Here is a 19,935-nt window from a genome sequence, read left to right as displayed (position 1 = left end):
GCCCTAGCCAGTACTGTGAAACATCTGTAGGAAGACACACAGGGAGCTCTTCCTTCCAGCATTTGCAGGCTCTTGGAGTTATTAATGACAGGCTTTACCCAGAGCGCTCCTGCAAGGGGCCTGCCTGCTAGCCATGACAGATGACAAAATCCTCTCCAGCGCAAGTGCTTCGGGTGCTTAGCTGGCAGGTGGTCCTGTCCTCACCCTGCAATACCTTGGTTGCCCCCCGCAGGTGAAGCACGGAATCAAACTCTACAACTCAAGAGAGAGTTATAAAGCAGGTATGTTTATTACAGTGCTGGGCGCAAGGGGGATGGCTCCTCCTAACTTGTATACAGAGGGGTTAAGCAAGCAGATATTTATTACACACAAACATACATATTCATTAGGTTCCCGAGAGAGCAGCAGGGATATTACAATTAGTTTTGGTACTCATTATCATAAGTCTCCTCCTTTTTGGTGCTTGCGCACTGCCCTCCGACGGTCATGGGCAGGGGTCTTCAAGATGAAGTAAGCAGTGTTCTTCACAGTGTACTTTTCACCTTTGGCACAGCTGGATGCCCCAGTAATCACAAAACTAGCTGAAAAGTTGCTAAGCCACTGGCCATCATATTTGAAAAATCATGGCAGTCAGGTGAAGTTCCCAATGACTGGAAAAAGGGAAATACAACCCCCATTTTCAAGAAGGGGAAAATGGAAGACCCGGAGAATTACAGAGCAGTCAGTCTCACCTCTGTGCCTGGTAAAATCTTGGAGCACATTCTCCTGGAAGGCATGCTAAGGCACCTGAAAAACAACAAGGTGCTTGGTGACAGCCAGCATGGCTTCACTAAGGGGAAATCCTGCCTGACCAATTTGGTGGCCTTCTATGATGGGGCTACGGAACTGATGGACAAGGGTAGAGCAGGTGATGTCATCTACCTGGACTTGCGCAAAGCATTTGACACTGTCCCACATGACATCCTTCTCTCTAAATTGGAGAGATATCAATTTGATGGATGGACCATTCGGTGGAAAAAGAACTGGCTGGACGGCCGCACACAGCGTTGTGGTCAATGGCTCGATGTCTGGCTGGAGACCAGTAATAAATGGTGTCCCTCAGGGGTCGGTGTTGGGACCGGTCTTGTTTAACATCTTTGCTGCTGACATGGACAGTGGGATTGAGTGCGCCCTCAGCAAGTTTGCTGATGACACCAAGCTGGGTGGTCCGGTTGACACGCTGGAGGGAAGGGATGCCATGGAACAAGTCCAGAGGAGGGCCACGAGGATGATCAGGGGACTGGAGCACCTCCCGTATGAAGACAGGCTGAGGAAGTTGGGGCTGTTCAGCCTGGAGAAGAGAAGGCTGCGTGGAGACCTCATAGCAGCCTTCCAGTACCTGAAGGGGGCCTATAGGGATGCTGGGGAGGGACTCTTCTTCAGGGATTATAGTGACAGGACAAGGGGTAACGGGTTAAAACTTAAACAGGGGAAGTTTAGGTTGGATATAAGGAGGAAATTCTTTCCTGTTAGGGTGGTGAGACACTGGTATTGGTTGCCCAGGGAGGCTGTGAGTGCTCCATCGCTAGTGGTGTTCAAGGCCAGGTTAGATGAAGCCGTGGGTGGGATGGTTTAGTGTGAGGTGTCCCTGCCCATGGCAGGGGGGTTGGAACTAGATGATCTTGAGGTCCTTTCCAGCCCTAACTGTTCTATGATTCTATGATTCTATATTTGTAAGTTTCTGATAGCTGGCAAAGATTTAGAACAGTGTGACCTTCTTACAAAATTTATTGCCAGCAAAACAGGACAGGCTGACAAGGAGTATGGTAAGCTATCAGGTGTTTGAGAGTCACTGTCTCCAAACTAACTGATAATTACAAGGAAGATAAGAAATAATTTGCTCATTAGAAGGATGGTAAGAAATAATTCACTCATGTTAGTAAGACTACTAAATTCCGTTACCACACCACAGACTTACAACACAAACATTTTTCTCTATCTTAGATGTAAGTTAAGTATTTTAACCCTATGTTTTCTAGGCACTTGTTTTCCTTATATCACAGGCAACACATGGCTGTGTCTCACAGCTGTGTCTGATGCCAGGCTGCTTTTTCTGCTTCTGTTGCTAAAGGTCAGCAGTGCTCACGCCCTTGGAGTAGGAGGTGAATGAACTCCACTCAGATACAGCCTTTGGGCTCTGGCCTTCCTGCAGTCTTGCTACTCATTGTTTCCTTGTGCTGACTGTGTCTGAGCTTCCCTGAACCTCTGTGCCACTGGCCTGAAAATGCATTCAACATGTCCCACAGCCTGGCCTGCCACTAAAAAACACAACCAAGGAGGACACTGGGGCAGATAGTCCTCTGCTCCTTCCCTCTGCTCCACGTGCTCTATCTGCCTGTGGATGACAACATTGCAAATTGCAAATCTTAAACCCCCAAGCAGCCCTCTGCCTTACTACTGTCTCAACATGTGCTGCCTTCATGTCTGGGCACTGGTTTGCATCGACCTCAACACTGCTCTGCAGGACCACGTGTATCATCATTCACAGAGAGACAAATATGACAAACTCCTTTGGGCCTTTTAGTGGGGTAAAGTGTAAAAGTGATCTTCCTTGGGATGGCACCAGCTCTGGTTGAAACTTTTCTTAGTATTTCAGTTAGAAGATCATCCAGAAAGAGCTGGGACAAGCAAAGATGTCACTTTTGTTTGGGTTCCATGTCTGCTCAGATAAGGGCTTCTACTACAGCTTTCCTCTAGGTGAGATGCTTATTGTGTCACTCACCCCCACTCTCGCTAATCAGCTAACTGCTTTCACAAAGCTGGCGGGAGTATACAAGGATCTCAGTCTGGAATGTGCCAAACACAGCTGAAAATGGCAAAAGAAGGATCAAAAAGTTACTGGGTGGGCTGAAGGAAGAGGAAATAGTGCAGTCAGAAAGAGACAGAACATGACTTTATAAATCTTACTTACTTACGCTGATGAGCTAAACTCTGTGAGGTCCAGAGGCAAGCCAGAGCGATGTGTAATACTGTAAACGGCAAAGGCAGGGAGCTGGTGCTGAGGCATTGAGGCCCCGTAACTGGAGGCAAGGAGCTGTGCAATTGTGAATGCTTTGACAAAAAACCAGGGATTTTGCAAAAGTCATCTTACTGGCTGTGGGGTAGTAGCTGTCATGCCTAAGACGTCAACGCGGTACACCTTCAGCCACAGAACTTTCATCGCTCAGATGGTCATAGACTGCAACAGTGAATGCTGGCAGCCAGATGGCTTTGCTGTAAAATGAAGCTTTCAGGCTTAGAATGAAGCTCACCCCTTTAAATTCCTTTTCCTTCCGCTCCCCTCCTTCCTGATTAAAGAGCCAGCTTAACAAATATCATTTAGTAGCGTCTCTAAACACATCATAAAACAGGGAGTTTTTTAAAAAATACAGACTCTTAAAGAAAGTATATCCCAGGATTGATATTTAATTGACAGGCTGATGAAGCAAACCATGCTTGTTCATATATCTGTCTGTCAGTCGCTACATAATTATGCACCATTAAGGGGGTTTACAGAAAATATGGTTTGTTTTTTTTCCTAGAAAATCATGACTTTACATATTTCAACTACTGGATTAGGACAGTTATATTATTTTCATTCCATCTTTATCTCTAACGTGTACACTTAGTTTTATTCTCTTTATTATGGAACATCAAAAAAGAGTAAAAGGCCAGCCAGAGACTTCAGGAGCAGAGAGTTATGCTTTCCAAGGACTGGTGACATTCAAAGCAGAGACTTATACATGGCAGACACTGATAACACTGTACAGACACCAAACAGTTAAATTTAGAGCCTCCTATAAGAAAGCAATGCTTTTTACTCTTGCAGCCATTGACTTTAATTGAAATGGTGTCTTTTAGAGAAGAATCCTTCAGCACAAACTCAACAACATCCTAAACGGACATGGGATCTAATGGTAAACTGTCCATATAGAATAGAAACACGTAAAATACACATCTACAGTATTTCAGGATTAAATGCAGTAGGACTGGGAACCTAACCTGGTTGTACAGCAGCAACCTCAGCCCCAAAGTTAATGTCCCTGCAGTTACGGGTTTGCACACACAGCACTGACTCATGAGGAGCCACTGAACGGAAAATTGCTGCAGAGCTGTTCAGACCAACATGCCCAGCTTTGTGTAGTGTTCAGGGTAGCCAGCCTTCTCCTGCTGGGGTGTGTGTAACACAAGTTGGTCAAATCAATCCGGTGCTGTAAAGCCAATACTGTCTGTGATGAGTAGTGACCTAGAGACAAAACCTTCTTTACTGACCTTATACCTGAGCTAGAGCATGCAAGGGTTTTTGGAGCATAACCTGTAGACTGGGACTGCTGCTAACCTGATGATAGAAATGTGGCTTGGAAAACTTACTGAAGCTCACGAAACTCTTGGTACTCGGTATCACGAAGTAAAGGGACACTCTGGTGGCATGCAAAGTAGCAGGATTTCAAATGTCACAGAAACATGTAGTTTTCAAATGTGGCTGCCTTATAGAGTAACCATATTCTAATACTAAATCAGTTTGTCTTCATCTGTGATTAAGCGTGTAAGACCTGTCTGACTGCAAACATAAATGCAAACACATGCTTTGCTGATCTGGGACTCTCATTTGTGCATATACATTGTCGAAGATGGGGAGCCCTTATTTTAGATTGTATTGAAAATGTTACAGTGAAAATATTACATTTTTTTTTGTGCTTTTATTGGCTGCCCTCAAACCAGGACAGGAGAAAGAGCATTGGCACTGTCAGGAGGACTGTGGTAGCTCATCTAAGCACCATGCCAAAAAAACTAGCTGTTGTCCAGGGAGAGAAATAGAGAGAAAATGTAAATGAACTCAAAGCTGAGGGAGAGTTATAATCAGGACAGAAAAGTTAAGCCAGGTAGAGTCATCTTTGGGCAATGCACTCAGAAGCACCAGAGCTGACCTAGTAGCCCCCTATTCTGAAACCAAGGGAAAAGCTCAATAACTTCATTCTGCTCCTCTGATCCTCAGTGTGATTGTTATTGCTGATCTCACTGAGGGAAAGACCCCATGCTCATCCTCCATTTTCAGTCCTCTTCTTATTCTGTTTTAGGTTGTTTGCAGTGAACTCTTCCCTCTCCTTTTCCTTTCTTCTGTGGCTGGATACTGAGGGGGTGATGAGGCAAGGGGTTATTTAAGAGGACAGATACGCAGGTAACAGTTCTGAACCGAAAATGAAACAAGAACAGAAGTGGATAAAAAGCAGTGAATCAAGTTACATATCCGTTATTAGTGGCTGGATGAAGAGCCCTGCAGTCCCAAACACACAGAGGATTATAAAAACCCAGAGGAATACTCTGTCTATTACCATAGCTACGTATTTCCAATCATCTTCCACCTGCAAGAGAAAACAAATGAAAAGGATGAACTACGTGTAATGTAAAATGCAGTTGCAAGTTTTGCCCAGAGAAGTGCCAAATGCTCCATCCCTGGTGGTGTTCAAGGCTAGGCTGGACAGAGTCTTGGGAGACATGGTTTAGTGGGAGGCATCCTTGCCCATGGCTGGGGGGTTGGAACTGGATGGTCTTAAAGTCCTTTCCAACCCTAACTATTTTATGATTCTACGACATTATGGAATAGAAGTGTCCCTTTTGCTTTTGAATGTGAGGAAGAATATATATGCAGTCAAAAATGTTGCTTGTTGTGTTTATAGTTGCTGCAGTTTTAAATGTCTTTAGTGGGGGCTGATTTTCTAATAGCATTTACCACTTCTGGCTGAGAACATCCAGCACAGTCCTAATGTGCTGCATTTTTCTAAATAGTCAAGCCTGTTGAAAAGCTATGGCAGAGATGTTGACATTAACAAATAGGACCTGATCATTTGGTAGATGCAGAGGAGGGTAGTTTAGCAGCAGACACCATAGCTGCTCGTTACTAGACCTTGTCAAAGAATTTATCCTGACAACACACACAAGAGTTTGCTGTTCTGGCCTGATTTGGCACACTGTCACTGCAACCAAGCCCCACTGACTTCAGCAAACTGGACAGCTGGTGACATGGACTATAGCAAAGCAGGGGCCCTGACTGAGCAAACCACAGTGTGCTAAGCAGGCTAGAGTGGATTTTGTGTGTCTGAGGTACGCCTTAGAACCACATTCAATGGAGCTGCTATCCTTGAAACTGTACTTACATACAGGGACCACTGCATCAGAGCATTCACACATATAAAGCTAGTGACTGGTTATGAGCTCCCTGCTGGGGGATATTGCACTTGTTTTCCCAGTTTCTTGATGCTTTTCTCCAAGAGGCTGCTGCTGTACTTCTTGTGAAAGAAAATGCAGCAGGAACTCCAGCTGCTGTAAATGTTGCCATGATTTTTAAAGGGCTTTTATTTGTACAAGACTAGTGCGTAATACTGCCCATACAGATTTGCGTGTCTGGCCAAAGCAGAAGAAGCCTGCAGAATTGTTTTCTTGGTGCTCTCCTGAGAACACACCCCTTTTTTTCCCCAAAGAGAGGATTTTGAATGAAAAATCCCTCTTCCCATCACCAGTACATTTTGAACGGTAAGATAGAGAGCTGCTGATGCACACATGGGACTTAAGAATACAATTTCATGTGGCAGGAGAGATTTGCAAAATGCAAATCAGCAGAAGTGTCAATGGAAGACATATCACAAGCTGTGTAATCAAGGCGGCATGTTATTCGGACTGCTTCATGCAAAGTTTCTTCTTTGGAGCGCTCAGGAAAAATCAGCTGAATATGGTACATGGATATGTTTTATGCAGCTGGTGTGATAGTAAGAGCAGGGCTAAAATGTTGAGGTCAAGCAAAACATTAAGGGCATAGGTATTAGCAAGGCTTGGCTCAAACCTCATCCTCCTCAGTGCTGACAGATTACGGTTGTTTGCTTTGGGCTGACTTTTCCTATGAATTCAGTCACAGTGCCTCAACAGTAGCATTTTGTTCAGAAAGTTATGGACTTTTTCCAGAAAAACACTTTCTCTTCAGGACACACACACACACAAAAAGTAATCTTTTTTGTTGCACAGAAATTGTATGCATTCGTGTTGATTTCAACTAAATATTCTGGTAGAAAGAATACCTTTCAAAATTTCCCTCGCAAAGTATTTGAGTTTTTCAATACAAAAAAGCAGTGTTTAATTCTGAAATGGTTTTTATCATCCATCATAGAGCACCTAAAAAACTTCAATATGTTTTTAAAAACTGTTTAGAATCTCACGAAACGTTTATCATTGATCTGTCATAAAATGTTTGCTTTTGGTTTAGAAGTTTCAGATAATTCTTACTCCTTTTAAGGCCTGGGTGTGGGGGATGTCAGATACTCTTTTTTGGAGGTTCTTTTAGTTGTTTGTGTTTACGCCTGAGGATGTGGCCCTGGAATTCTCTAAATACCAATATGCATCATCTTCTATGATAGTAATCCCAGTTAGGATGAAAGATTGGTAATCTTGCACAAGCAAATCTATCAGTTCAAACATAGTTTCATTTTTAAATCCCTTTTTTTAATCTGTCTTCCCCCAAAACTCAAGTTTCATTTCAGCATATGTTTGTCATGGCAGAAAATACTATATTGCTGAAGCCACAATTAGTTAAATCACTAGAAATATCAGAACACACCAGACTGAAACAAAGTACAGACAACAGCATTCTGAAAGGAATACCTTTATGAGACTAATCACTGTTTGAGAATAGTTCTCCAGATCAACCACTGCACTGCTAAACAAGCTCTGTTCTTTAAAAAGCAGTTCCCAAAATTTGCTTGTTCCATTACCAACACAGAAAAGCACCCTGCTTGGCAAAAAGCATGCCTTGTATTGAGATGTCCCATCTTACCAGGACTGAGCAGTTGGTGAGCAGTGGAAGAGTGCTGCTTCTGAAGATCTACAGAAGCAGGGTTGGAAGAGACCTTGAAATATCCTGTCTAGTCTATCCCCTGCCCTGTGGCAAGATCAACACTGCCTGAATCACTGCTGATCAGAATGCATTCCTCATGGCACAAAAGGCTGATATTCCTCTGCTTTTACTTTGAAGGGTGAGCCTTATGTCTAATCTAAAACTGTCTTGCCTAAATTATCCACTAGGGATAGATGAAGACCAGATGAGATCACTGTTTTTTAACCCTCCCAAGTGGAAGGTTTATTTTCTCTCTTTCTGTAGGAAACTTTGACCTATTCACAGGTCAAAGCATTTTCTTCTCAATAACAGACAATTCCAATTCCTCTGGGCTGCCCTCCTAGGTCCTGTTTTCACTGCTGTAAAAGTGTGGCCCCATGCCCAGCTAAGTGGTTCCCTCCCTTACCTCTTTGGTTTCATTTTGTGATCTCATGTTCTCCGCGATGAACTGAACACTGCTAATGACGTCCTTAACTTCTGGGGAGTACTCCATGTGCTCTGCCATCCATTTCAGTGATGGATGGCTCAGTTGTCTTCTTTTGGTGGTAGTGAGTTCAGCTGCATTACCACAGTGACTGCATCGCTGCTCCTTGTGTGATTGGGTATCTTTGTGCTTGCTGTGCTTTGACTTGCCTGGTGTATGTGCTGATCCTTTCTTGGTTTTTCTGGACAAGTTTTTTTTCTGCTGTTCTAGTGGTCTCTGCATCAACAGGACTTTGGGGAGCAGGTTAAGAAAGACTGTTTTTACCCACTTGGGCATTGTGTGTGTGGTTGGAGTCCTGTAATGTATGTTCAGGACAAACACTGTGATGACAATTGACAGAGTCACAAATATCATAGTAAACAGTAAATATTCTCCTACAAGGGGAATTACTAAAGAGGTGGATGGGATTGTTTCTGTGATCACCAGTAAAAATACAGTCAGAGAAAGGAGCACAGAGATGCAGAGAGTCACTTTCTCACCACAGTCAGATGGCAGATAAAAAACTAACACAGTCAGGAATGAGATGAAGAGGCAGGGAATGATCAGATTTATGGTATAAAACATGGGCAACCTTCGAATATAAAAGGAGTAAGTTATGTCTGTGTAGATCTCTTCACAGCAGTTATATTTGATGTCATGTTTGTAGCCAGAAGCATCAACTATTTCCCATTCACTATTTTCCCAAAAGTCATTCATATCTACTTTGGATCCGATGATCAGAAGATCAATTTTGGCTTTGTCATAGGTCCATGAGCCAAATTTCAGTGAGCAGTTCTGATGGTCAAATGGGAAAAAGGTAATATCCATAGGACAGGAGCTTTTAAAAATAGCTGGTGGTGTCCAGGTGATCATTCCATCATAGCGAAGGAGGGCTTTGGTCTTGCCTTCAACTTGAAAGTCTCCCACAGCACTAGAGAAGCAAATGAGGCAAACAAAAGAGAATTACCACGAAAGTAGAATGTCTTTCATGGACACTGCAAGAGGATACATATGAGAGAAAAGGTAAAATGGAAAAGTGTTCATCATACTTATTATACAAGACAATATCTGGTTTCCAAATCTTATCTGCTGGTACCCGAACAAATTCAATTCCATCATATTCTCTGGGGTCCCATCGCAACTTATAGTCATTCCAGATCTGAAAGAAGAACAGAAAAGAATTTAAACCTCTTGTATTATCAGCAAATATCTGCTTCTCAGATCCTCCCGTCAAATGACAGGCTACGATAAAGACTGAAAGTGCAGCATGTGTAGAGGGGGACAATGTTCTGAAACACAACAAGGCCGTGACCGGGAGAAACACTGGAATTTTTTTGAATATTACTCCATTGATTTTGCATTCCTTTCTCTGTGAGGGAATAGGACTGATTTCCATTGCTGCCATGCTGAGATCTCTTCTCTGTCTACATCAGTATATACCTACATCAGTATAGACCCTTAGTTGTGCAAGGTTACCCCCGCACTGCAGAGAGGAAATACATACAGGCCTTGCTGTTGCTGTCTTGAGAGTGCACCCTGCAGCATAAAGCAGGCCAGCACGAAAGAAGATGAGCATCCTAATGAGGAATGAGGTATGTATACACACCAACAAGTGATTGCTGTCAGGAGACATTATTGATTCCACAAGGGTAGTGAATTACCAAGTCAGGGGCAGGGAAGGATGCCCAGCAGCTCTCCTGTCTTGCCATCCAGTGCCCTACCATGGGGCCATGCACCATGCTTTAGCAGACTACCCCTGAAGATCCTGATCATAAGTACAGTATCTTGTACAGAAAGCTTTGCGTGGACCACAGTCAGGGCCTGAAGGAAACACGTTTTTTGTGGAATTTGGCTTGGTTTGCTCAGCTTTTTCGGTCCTCTAAGGATCTCTATCTATGTGTAAATGCTAAATCTCTCAGGAAAATGGAGGCATCTTCCTTTTGTCAGTAAATGTTTTGGTTGAAAACTTCAATATGAAGATGACCTAGTGCTGCACAGCTGCATGATTAATCACTCTTTAATAGGTACATCCAGCTAGATCTACCAGATAAACCAGTGATCATGAAACTGGGGGAGAATATATCACAGAGGAAAGATGGGAGATGTAATTTCTTGGAAAGAAGAATAAATAAATTATCTTTTCAAATATGGCTTTGGTTAATGGTGCTTCTCCTTATTCATAGCTTTTAAATCCTTGTTATGAAAACAAGCACTTATTCTGTATATGTAGCTTTCAAGGTAAGGTAACATGGGCAATCACATCAATGCAAAATGCATGAGAAATGCCATGCAGAGTCACTTACGTGTCTTAGCCACAAATTTGTTTCCATAATCTGATTGACTTCATCCTAGAAAGAAACACAGGAACGTGTGTCTTCTCCCCATGAATCAATTACAGGATCCAGAGACGGCAAACTTGTTTGATAAAAAAGGAAACTAGAACTTCACATTAACTGATACAAAATTTTTCTGACCTACTTTTACCTTGATTTACAATGCCTTCGTTTATCCTTAGCTCCTCACAGTTTGCTTGTCACTTCGTTATGTACTCAACTAGGTACCTTTTAATCAAAATGCAGCATCTGTTCTGTGGATAATTTGCTTCACAGAACAGACTTTAGCAAGGGTTAAGGTCAGGTTTTGCTTCTTCTACAGTCCCGCTGCCCTGCCCACCAGGTCTGCCATCTCAGACACACTCACCCATGTATACAGTGCACCCCAGAACACACAACCGTCATCCCTGCACTTTTAAACAGCACTCTGCAGGCTACACAGTAGGTTCCCCAGAGAGGCTGTGTGTGTCTCATCCCTGACAGTGTTCAAGGCCTGGTTGGATGGGGCTTGGACAACTCGGTCTAGCAGAAGGTGTCCGTGTCTGTGCCAGGGGGGATGGAGCTGGATGAGCTTTAAGGTCCTTTCCAGCACAAATCATTCTATTTTGAAACAGGCTGAAAAAAATCGCAAAAGAAGAAGATTCTATCTCTCAGGACCACTGAGAAACAACATGGACTCCACTAAAGAACTAGCCCACATGCTACACAATGCAGACACAACCAGGTGTCTGTGGCATGGGCTAGCCCTGTGGAGAGTGGACTTGAACTTTGAGTACTGCTGCTCTGAGCGCCAGAGGCTGCTGTCCAGGGTGGAGGGATTTGATGCTACAGAGTAAGCAAACCAGTTTGTGTAGTTTGAATTTCTCATTTGAGCAACTGGAATAACTCAGCTGACAGAAAAAACAGCAAAGGTCTCAGCATGTATACACGTGTGCACAGGACAATGTCAGCTACAAGAGCTGTAGGTGCAACCATCGCGATTACATCTGCTGCTTTAGTAACTTTGTGTGTTTGCAACCACCCGCAAAACAAAGCAGTGTTCTGTAAGCAGCCTTACCACATTTGTGAGCTGGGTGATGGCAACTTCAAAATACACAGTGACAGGATCAGACACATTTTCCACTGGCCTGATGAACTGGTTGTACTGGGAGAAGAGTTTGTGAAACAACCGTTCCTCTGATTCACAGGCTGTGGTATCTGAGTAAGATAGAAATAAGGAACAGCTATGTCAGAGGTAAGGAAGAGGGAAAGAAGGTGGTAGGTAACATACTAGTTCATGCTATATTTCTGGATGCGGTGCTTGTGACCATGTATCAAGACACAGGAGCATGGACAGAAGAGGGCTGCCAGTTGAAAGCATTCTTCCACAGGATACTGGTCCCTGCTCCCACTCTTCTCAAAGTGTCTCCTATGCTAGATCTAGCCTATGGGCCTCTCTTTGGCCCAACCTCCCTGCTATGAGACCAAGGTAGAATAAAGACGTATGAAGCAGAAAAAGTAAAAATGTGTTGGATTTCATCTTTGGAAAATTAAAAACTTGAGGCTGCAACTACTGGGTCTAAATCTATGTCAGGGACCCTGACTAGGTTGTTATAATGATGCCTCCTAGTCTTAAAAAATATGACTACATTTTACCCTCATATTTGTTATTTTAGCTCTTCAAATATCACTATTTTTGCTCTGAAAAAGGTTCATTTATTAAGTTCTATGAGAAAAAAAGGTGGAATTATTAAAATTTCTTATAGAATAGCATACATTTTTGTAATACAGACCTTTTCTTTGGGAACAAGCAGACCATAGCTGTAACCCCCAGTCAAGGCAGGACAGACTGGGTGGCTTAGCAGGAATAAGGTATAAGAAAGGCACTAAGCTGCCTCACTGCTTGCTCTTCATATTGAGCACAGCTATGCTATCAAAGCTATATGATGATGCCAACGATATTACTGATACAACTGAGGAAAAATTTGTCTTTCAGATAAATGGTCATAAGGTTTTGTGTCCCGTATTGTGCTAGACCATATCAGTAAAGAAATCATGATAAGCCTTTATGACTGCAAATTTGAAACATAGAAGGGGTTTGTGTCAGGCAGTGAGGACTCTGGCACAACACAGGACATTTACATTTTCTTCAGTGAACACAGGGGCCTGTGATTGCACAGATGTCCTACAGGAAGGTGCTTAGTCTCAGCATACTGCACATTTTTCATGCTAAGGCTGTCCTTCCCCAGGCTTTTCCTGCCCCTAAGGTATGCTCAAAGCATTCTGGGGATTATCACAAAACCTGAAATGTCGGTTATTGGTGACTTACATATATGGAAAGAAAAGTCAAGTAAAATTTCCATAACTTGATTTTTTGTTTCATCTTTTAGCATCACTCAGAGAAGATGCATGAACGTCTGTAAAGTCTGGATGTTTGTGTATCACATAGTGTGCTATTCAACAAGGAAATTTCAATTTCCTTTTCAGGTTTCCCCATCATCATCTATCGCATTGTGACTAGAATTACCCTATCATGGGAACACAAATTTCTTGTCAAAGTCTCATGACTGAATCCAGTAAGTCTAAAATCATGTTTCATTTGAAATTTTCCTCCTGGCTTTTTAACAGACACATGCCTTAAAAACAAAGCAACTGGAACAGGCAAGTATTTCAGACTTTCATTTTTATACTTCAGTTACAGATTCTTGTCTTACTGGTGCTGCTTTAAGATGTCTCAAAACCAAAAATTCTGTGGAAGCTCTCTGGGACTTGTGCATGGAAATCACTTCAGCTCATTTAACCACAGAGCACAAACAACGGTGAAAAAAATATATCACGTTCTGAACTCCGAAGGTGTGAGAACTGAGCATGCACATCTTTAACCTGAATTATTTAAGCAACTGCAAATTTAAGCATCAAATGAAACTACTATAATTCCTATTTCATTTTCATTCTTTGCTAGAAATAGTTCCTCAATTAGTTATCAAACCAAAATTAAGTGATTAATGTGTGAAAAACAGTACTGCTTTAGTTCTTTTAAAATATTGTTACAGACTTCAAGTTAGAAATAGCTGGTAAAAGCTTACATTGAATTCATTCCAGGAAAAAAGAAGTAGAGACAGTGACTAGAAAATATTTTAGAGACTAGTATCAAAGAGATCCTACCTTTAATCAAGGATGTGAACATGAATGCCAACACACAGAAAGCAGGGTAACAGCAACATAGCCACCTCTCAGAATGCATGGCTAGCAGCAGAGTAGACCTTCCTTTTGAAAAGAGAGATCTGGGGAAAGAAACAGAAGGCAAGAAGACACACAAGCCCCCTGGACAGTAAGTAGTCCACACGAAGATGGATTTCAGTTTCGCATTTGCAGGAAACTGCAGTCTGCTGAGCAGAGCCTCACAGAATTGCTCCCACTATCACCAGGGGAGGAGAGCTTACGCTATGCAGAGAAGGGAGTTGAGCAGCATCCTATCAGGTGACTTTTAACATATCCAGGCACCCGCACCCTTGCCTTTGGGGGAATTATAAGAGTGCAGGAGAAAGAGGGAAGGCAAAACACAGGGTAGCCAGGGTGGAGAGGGGGAGGAATTCACTCAGCCCTTCATCTTCTGGTTAAAGAACAGTCATGGAAAAGCAGCTGCTTTGGCTATTGCTTCGTGCTCACCTGAGGGAGTTTGTCAGAATATGAAGAGGCAAAACAACTTCAGTGTCTTGGCTGAGGATCAATTTTGCAGCAGGAGAAATGGATGCTGTATGGTTTTAACACCTCCACCAGAAACCATCCAAACTTTGAAATGAACACAGCCCCATGTGACAGACTTGCTTGACAGTATTCTGTATGAATAAATCTAAGGCAAGTGGATTTTTTGTTGCCATGTGACATGAGCAACCAAGCATGCAAAGTTCTTTCCTGACAGACAAGTCATCTCACAACATCAATTTTTCTGTCATTTCTTGTGTGCGCAGTGACTCCTGTGCCAGTATCCTGTGAGTGTGGGGCAGTAGAATAAAGGAAAAACACCATGCACTGCTACAGAAGTACCCAATATGCCAAATTCACTGGGATAGACTGTTAGTTTTAATCACAGAAGTTAAAAACACCAGAGGCCATGATCCTGAAGAGATTAATGTGCTTCCTCAACTGTTCAGTATACATGTCCTTGCAACAGGAAGGTCTGAAGAGGCAAAGGGTCTGAAAAACTGACCCTGTTTAACTGCAGAGTGGTGGGAGGCACCACAGGTTACTTGGTGCCATCCAGCCTCCCAGAAGGCAGCTGGGACAGGGATATCCTTTATGTGTACTTAATCCAGCATGAACAAGTCTGGGTGGCTGGATGAATGATTTGATCAAAACAGAAATGCTGCTGATTTCCAGACAGTTACATTGTGTAAATGTGGAGAGAAGGGAAAAGCTATAAACAGAAAAACAATGCCCTTCATACTGCAGAACAGAGGGAATGCTGCAGCTCAGGATAAGAAAGGTTTATCTGTACACAAGTTGTTAAAATATGGGAAGAAGGAAAGAGGTCTGTCTGGAAGAAAGGCTTAGAAGTGAGTTGCCTGCATGGAGAAGGTATCTCACGTGGACAAAGTCACCCATGGCAAATTTTGAGGGATGAAAAGGCAGTCTTGGAGGATTACTAACAGAAGCCCTACTCCGGAGCTCACTGGAGTCTGGGAGCCTGCAGCAAAGAGATGAGAAAACAAAAAGATCAAACTGCAAGAGTGTCTGAAGGGCTGGGAGTCATCTTGCACTCTCAAAAGCCTCTAACCAAACATGGTTGCAAGTGGATACCACAATACATGGGTATGAGGCATCTACAAGCTGAATTTTACATTCTCCTCACAAATGATTTTAAGATGAGAATGTGGGTTTCAGCATAGAGATTTTTCTTGTAAATTTCCATTTTAACAACATTTTCCAAGCAAAAATTTAAAACCCACAAAAATATTTTCATTTGTGTGAGTTTTTTCCAAGTTGCAGTGTTTGATAGAATGATGTTAACAGTCCAGATCCATAACCTTACAGTTTTCTCACATTATCCAATTAACATAATTCTTTCTCCTTGAATTTATGTTGCCCATGGTGTACTGTGGGTAATGGAATCACGGGATGCCTGTGGTGGCTGTAGTCATGTCATACGCACTCCTGTTAAAATTCCAGTGCTTTTAGAAAGATGATGTAAGATAACATGGTCAGATGCAATTTGAAAGCAAACTGACCCCAAATTAAAATACTTTGGCATTTCCAAAATTCTTGTTCTTCCAAAAATAGTGTCAGGACAGGGAATTGGGTGTGAGAAGTTAACACACCTGCAAATGCATACCTGGGTTAAACTGAAAGGTCTTCAGAGATTAGGGTAATGAGTCGGTTCTCCATCTAGAGAGAAAGAGCAATGGCAGGCCAACTTGAGTAAGTTGGTAAAGTTCTGCTTTGGTATGGGAGGAAGCATCTGGGGAAACAGGCAGAGTTAGGAGGCAATATCAGTCATTCAGTGAGCAGGTGGCAGGAGGGATTGTGCCATAACTGCCCTGCTTATAGGGCCCTGCTGGAAGGGGTGCTGCCTATGGGACAGACTGAAAGGGAAGGCAGAGTTCAGACTGGGCCATAACAAGCAGCTGATGAGGCATCCAGACAGGGTGCAGAAAGACCAGATGAAGTACTGCCTCAGCAACAAGAAAGCCAGCAGGGAACAGAGCAAAATGTTTGTGAATCATTGCTTCTAGGGAAGGTACCTCATTGAATCTAACATGAACTGGCCAATGAAGGCATCTATAACATCAAGCACATACAGATAGGCTTTCACCATCTTTTCCCTCCATGTGTAGAAGAAGAGGCTGATTTAGTCCCTTTACATGTGCTTTTGCTTTCCAAAAACACACTGACTAGGAGAAAAGTCTCTGGCCTCTTTTCTTCAGGTGGGGTAGCTTATGCAAAAGAGGACAGGAAGCTTTCAGGGATGTACAAAATCTGCCCACTATAAAGGTGCACATGGATGCACCTTATCACTGGAGCTTGACATTGTAAAAGTTTCACAGCATTGACCGTGGAAAAAAGACAGTTAGGACCCATTTAGGGGGTTGCCTGTGTGCCCTGTAACTCCGGCTGAAGGCACATGCCCCAGTGCTACTGTCAATCCTAATGACAGGTCCTGCCAACCTTTTGCTAACTACCACTAGGCAAGTGAGTTTGCACCTAGGGGTACCTGCTCCACTTTCCATTGCTGGTCTAGGAGCACTGTGAGGGAATGAGCTGCTTCTCACAGTTTTCTTGCTCCTGTCTAGCCATACATCTGCTTTTTGTGTCCTTGCTTATTGTGTCCTGTCCAAGCTCTGAAGATGGCATGGATCTCAGCAGCATTGCGTGTTATGTCTTCTCTGCTACTTACTGCTTTTGCAAGCAGACAACTGTTAAGGAAGTAATCAATTCAGCTACAGCTCATTCTTACCTGGATTTTCACACACAGCACTTCCATGGGCATGGGATACCTACTGCTAATAAAAATTATGTCAGAGCAAGAAAACTGTAAAAGGAGAGTGAAAGTATCAGTCAAAACCCACGTCTTACTGGCAGTTCTCTAGTCAGCCTTGGACAGCTTCTACATTAGCCAAGTTAGGGCAATGAGGGAACTCAGTAAAGCTCACAGACGGGGGAGATTTCTGAGAGTGGGAGATGCTTTGCTTGAGCAGGAAAACGAAAGACAAGCTCCAACAGCAGAGGTATCAAGCTGCATTGAAGGATCTAAGTGGTAAAGGACTAGTTTAGCCTGCAGGTTTGTTGGGACTAGTGCTTTTCTCATGCCTGTGCTGCATGTGAACTCACCTGCTTGTGAACATGAACATTTTACCCTAAAATGCTCTGTTCTGATTCATGGCATTTGGACACTGTCACCTTCCAGGTCTTTCAAGCTAAGCTGCTATTCCTTGTTAGGTATAAGTCCAGCTGACAGTAGAAATAAAGCAGACATTTTAACTATTCAAGGCACTGCATGCTTTAGGCAGGGAGGCAGAGGCCATCTCCTGTATGTGCACACGTGTAGAGCTGTGCAATTCCACCTGTGTGAAATCTGGCGTATCTTCTACATAAATGCTTGACATGGAAATCCAACTGGCAACACCAGCCTACAAAACCCTAAATTTGTTAGGGGCCCAGTATAATTTCATACAGCTGCACAGAAGCAATACTAACAGCAGCGCTTCTCCGTTCTTTTCTCTAACTATTCTTCTCTGGAATGAAAGCCATAGGGAAGTGGAGAAACACAGCTCTTCCTGGGGCACTGAAGAACAAAACATTATAATGCTGTTTGCTCTGACCTTTCACATGCCTTGTCTGTGTCAATTACAAGCTCATGTATGCAGAAAGTTTCTATTAACCTCTGTTAGCACTGCAGTTGGGATGCCCTGTTTTGTTTGACTCCTGGATATCACTACAATAAACCAGGCTAATATAGCATACACCAGTAGAATATTAGGAATCCAGTTTTCACTGCCACATTGGCAGATATTCAGCTATCACGGGTGCATTTCCAGGTCATCACCCTTTGCTTAAGTGTTAGCACAGTTCAGCTTGTCACATCTCACACCCCAGTTAGTACAATCACACAGCTGGTTCACTTCTTGCACTCCCTACAGCAAAGCCTGAGTCACACTCACATGTAAACCCTGGGCTTTGGCTGATCTCCTGCCCTGGAGCCTCATGTGCCAGCAGCGTTTGCTCTCTGATCCTATGCGCACTGACCAGTGGCTTCTAGTGTGCAGGAGATATGAAGAATGAGGAAGGATGGAATCAGTGATACTGTGTGCAAATGTGCACAGTGATACATTTATGCGTTGGTTCATTTAATGATATGAAAGCTTTTTGTGTGTGTGTTAGTCAGATTTTAAATGATGGGTGGGAAGAGGCATTGTAGCTTACGTTGATTAGAGAATTTCCACATACTGACGATAAAATTTCTTTAGTTCAGTAGCTTCCCCTGTGATACAGTCCTTTCTCCCTTTTGTTTTGAAGAGATTGAAGCACAATATTTCTGTCAGACATCCCCTGTTGCCCCAGGTATAAAGTCTGGTAAGTCAAGCAGTCACTACACACTGAATAGCCAAGTACATTAGCGAGGATGCCTATTCCCATGATGCTGCCTGCTAAGCAGCTGGAGTAACCAGAGCACAACATGAAGATCCATCTTTTATAAGATGCACCTCCAAAGCACCTTCCATTGCACATACGGGGTCAAACAGCATGCATCTTTTATGTCTAAACTTCCCATACCTCAACAGCTTTAAGCATTTCTCCTGTTCCCTTCTGATCCCTAAGGAGTACAAAGCAGCATGCACAGAAGCCAGGCAGGAGCTACGTGTATGCTGATTAGTAGACTGATGTATATGTGCTGACTGGCCATGTGGCTGTTTCCAAATGAGATTCATAGTCTGTTGCTCATTCAGATGGGGAAAGGCAAAAATCTCGTTTAGATTCTTCTCTTTGTGCAGTCTCTGGTTCACACCAAATTTAGAGAAACTTCCTTTCCTTTAAAATTCATTATAAATTGGCCTTTGGAGGGACCAGTGAGTAGACACTGAAAATGTAGAAAAAAAAAAAATAAATGTGATGGCATAAATATTGTTTGAGCAGGAAGCTGGGCTGAAATAAAGAACATTTTTTCTATTCCTGCTATAACCATTAGCAACACACACAGAAAATAAAACCCTTGGGCAGGAAATAAGTAAAATATAGTACATCGCCCAGTTTTTATCCCAAAATCTGATGTAGGAAGAACACCAACCACTTGGACAATCAGAAAAGAGAAATACAGGTTAGGCCTTCTCAGCATTGGTTATCTCCTGAAAGCTTCTTGCCCATGGCAAGTCCAAGCGCAGCAACTCTTGTCTACATGGCAATAAACACTGGATCCATTCATGTCTCATCGAACATCAGATTCCACCTGGGATAGAAAGCTCAGAAATGCCCCAGATCCAGACCAGGCAGCTTGACATTCCTCTGCAATTTTCTGACAGAGGACAGAAACTGAAAAACACCTGAGTGAGGGGAAAGCTGTTGTCAGGTTGGACATTTAAGCAAACCTTTGTGCCTTGCTAATGTTGGAGGAAAGCCTTAACAATGCACTGGATCCTCTGGAAACCTAGCTCCCAGCTGGCACGTCAACCTATACCAAAAGAAGCACCCTTTGAGAGAACATGTAAATGCATGAGGTTAAAAGTCCATGTCAGCAGGTATTCTGTCATCGACTTCTCAGATTTCCC

At 43.0% G+C, this 19,935-nt stretch overlaps 1 protein-coding gene across 1 annotated transcript; it reads right to left on the bottom strand.

The window, feature by feature from the left end:
* Positions 1-3,436: 3,436 nt before the first annotated feature.
* Positions 3,437-13,994, bottom strand: CHRNA6 (cholinergic receptor nicotinic alpha 6 subunit). The gene is made up of 6 exons (XM_065663708.1): positions 13,841-13,994; positions 11,754-11,893; positions 10,667-10,711; positions 9,413-9,522; positions 8,307-9,294; positions 3,437-5,381 (listed from the first exon to the last, which is right to left on the bottom strand). Exons 1-6 carry the CDS (start codon positions 13,917-13,919, stop codon positions 5,259-5,261), a joined length of 1,485 nt encoding a protein of 494 aa, XP_065519780.1. The 5' UTR covers positions 13,920-13,994; the 3' UTR covers positions 3,437-5,258.
* Between the last annotated feature and the right edge of the window lie 5,941 nt (positions 13,995-19,935).

The sequence above is a fragment of the Lathamus discolor genome, chromosome Z, assembly GCF_037157495.1.
Source record: "Lathamus discolor isolate bLatDis1 chromosome Z, bLatDis1.hap1, whole genome shotgun sequence".
Lineage (NCBI taxonomy): Eukaryota > Metazoa > Chordata > Aves > Psittaciformes > Psittacidae > Lathamus > Lathamus discolor.
Note: the sequence above shows the minus strand (reverse complement) of the source record. Positions and strands in the feature narration are given on the sequence as shown.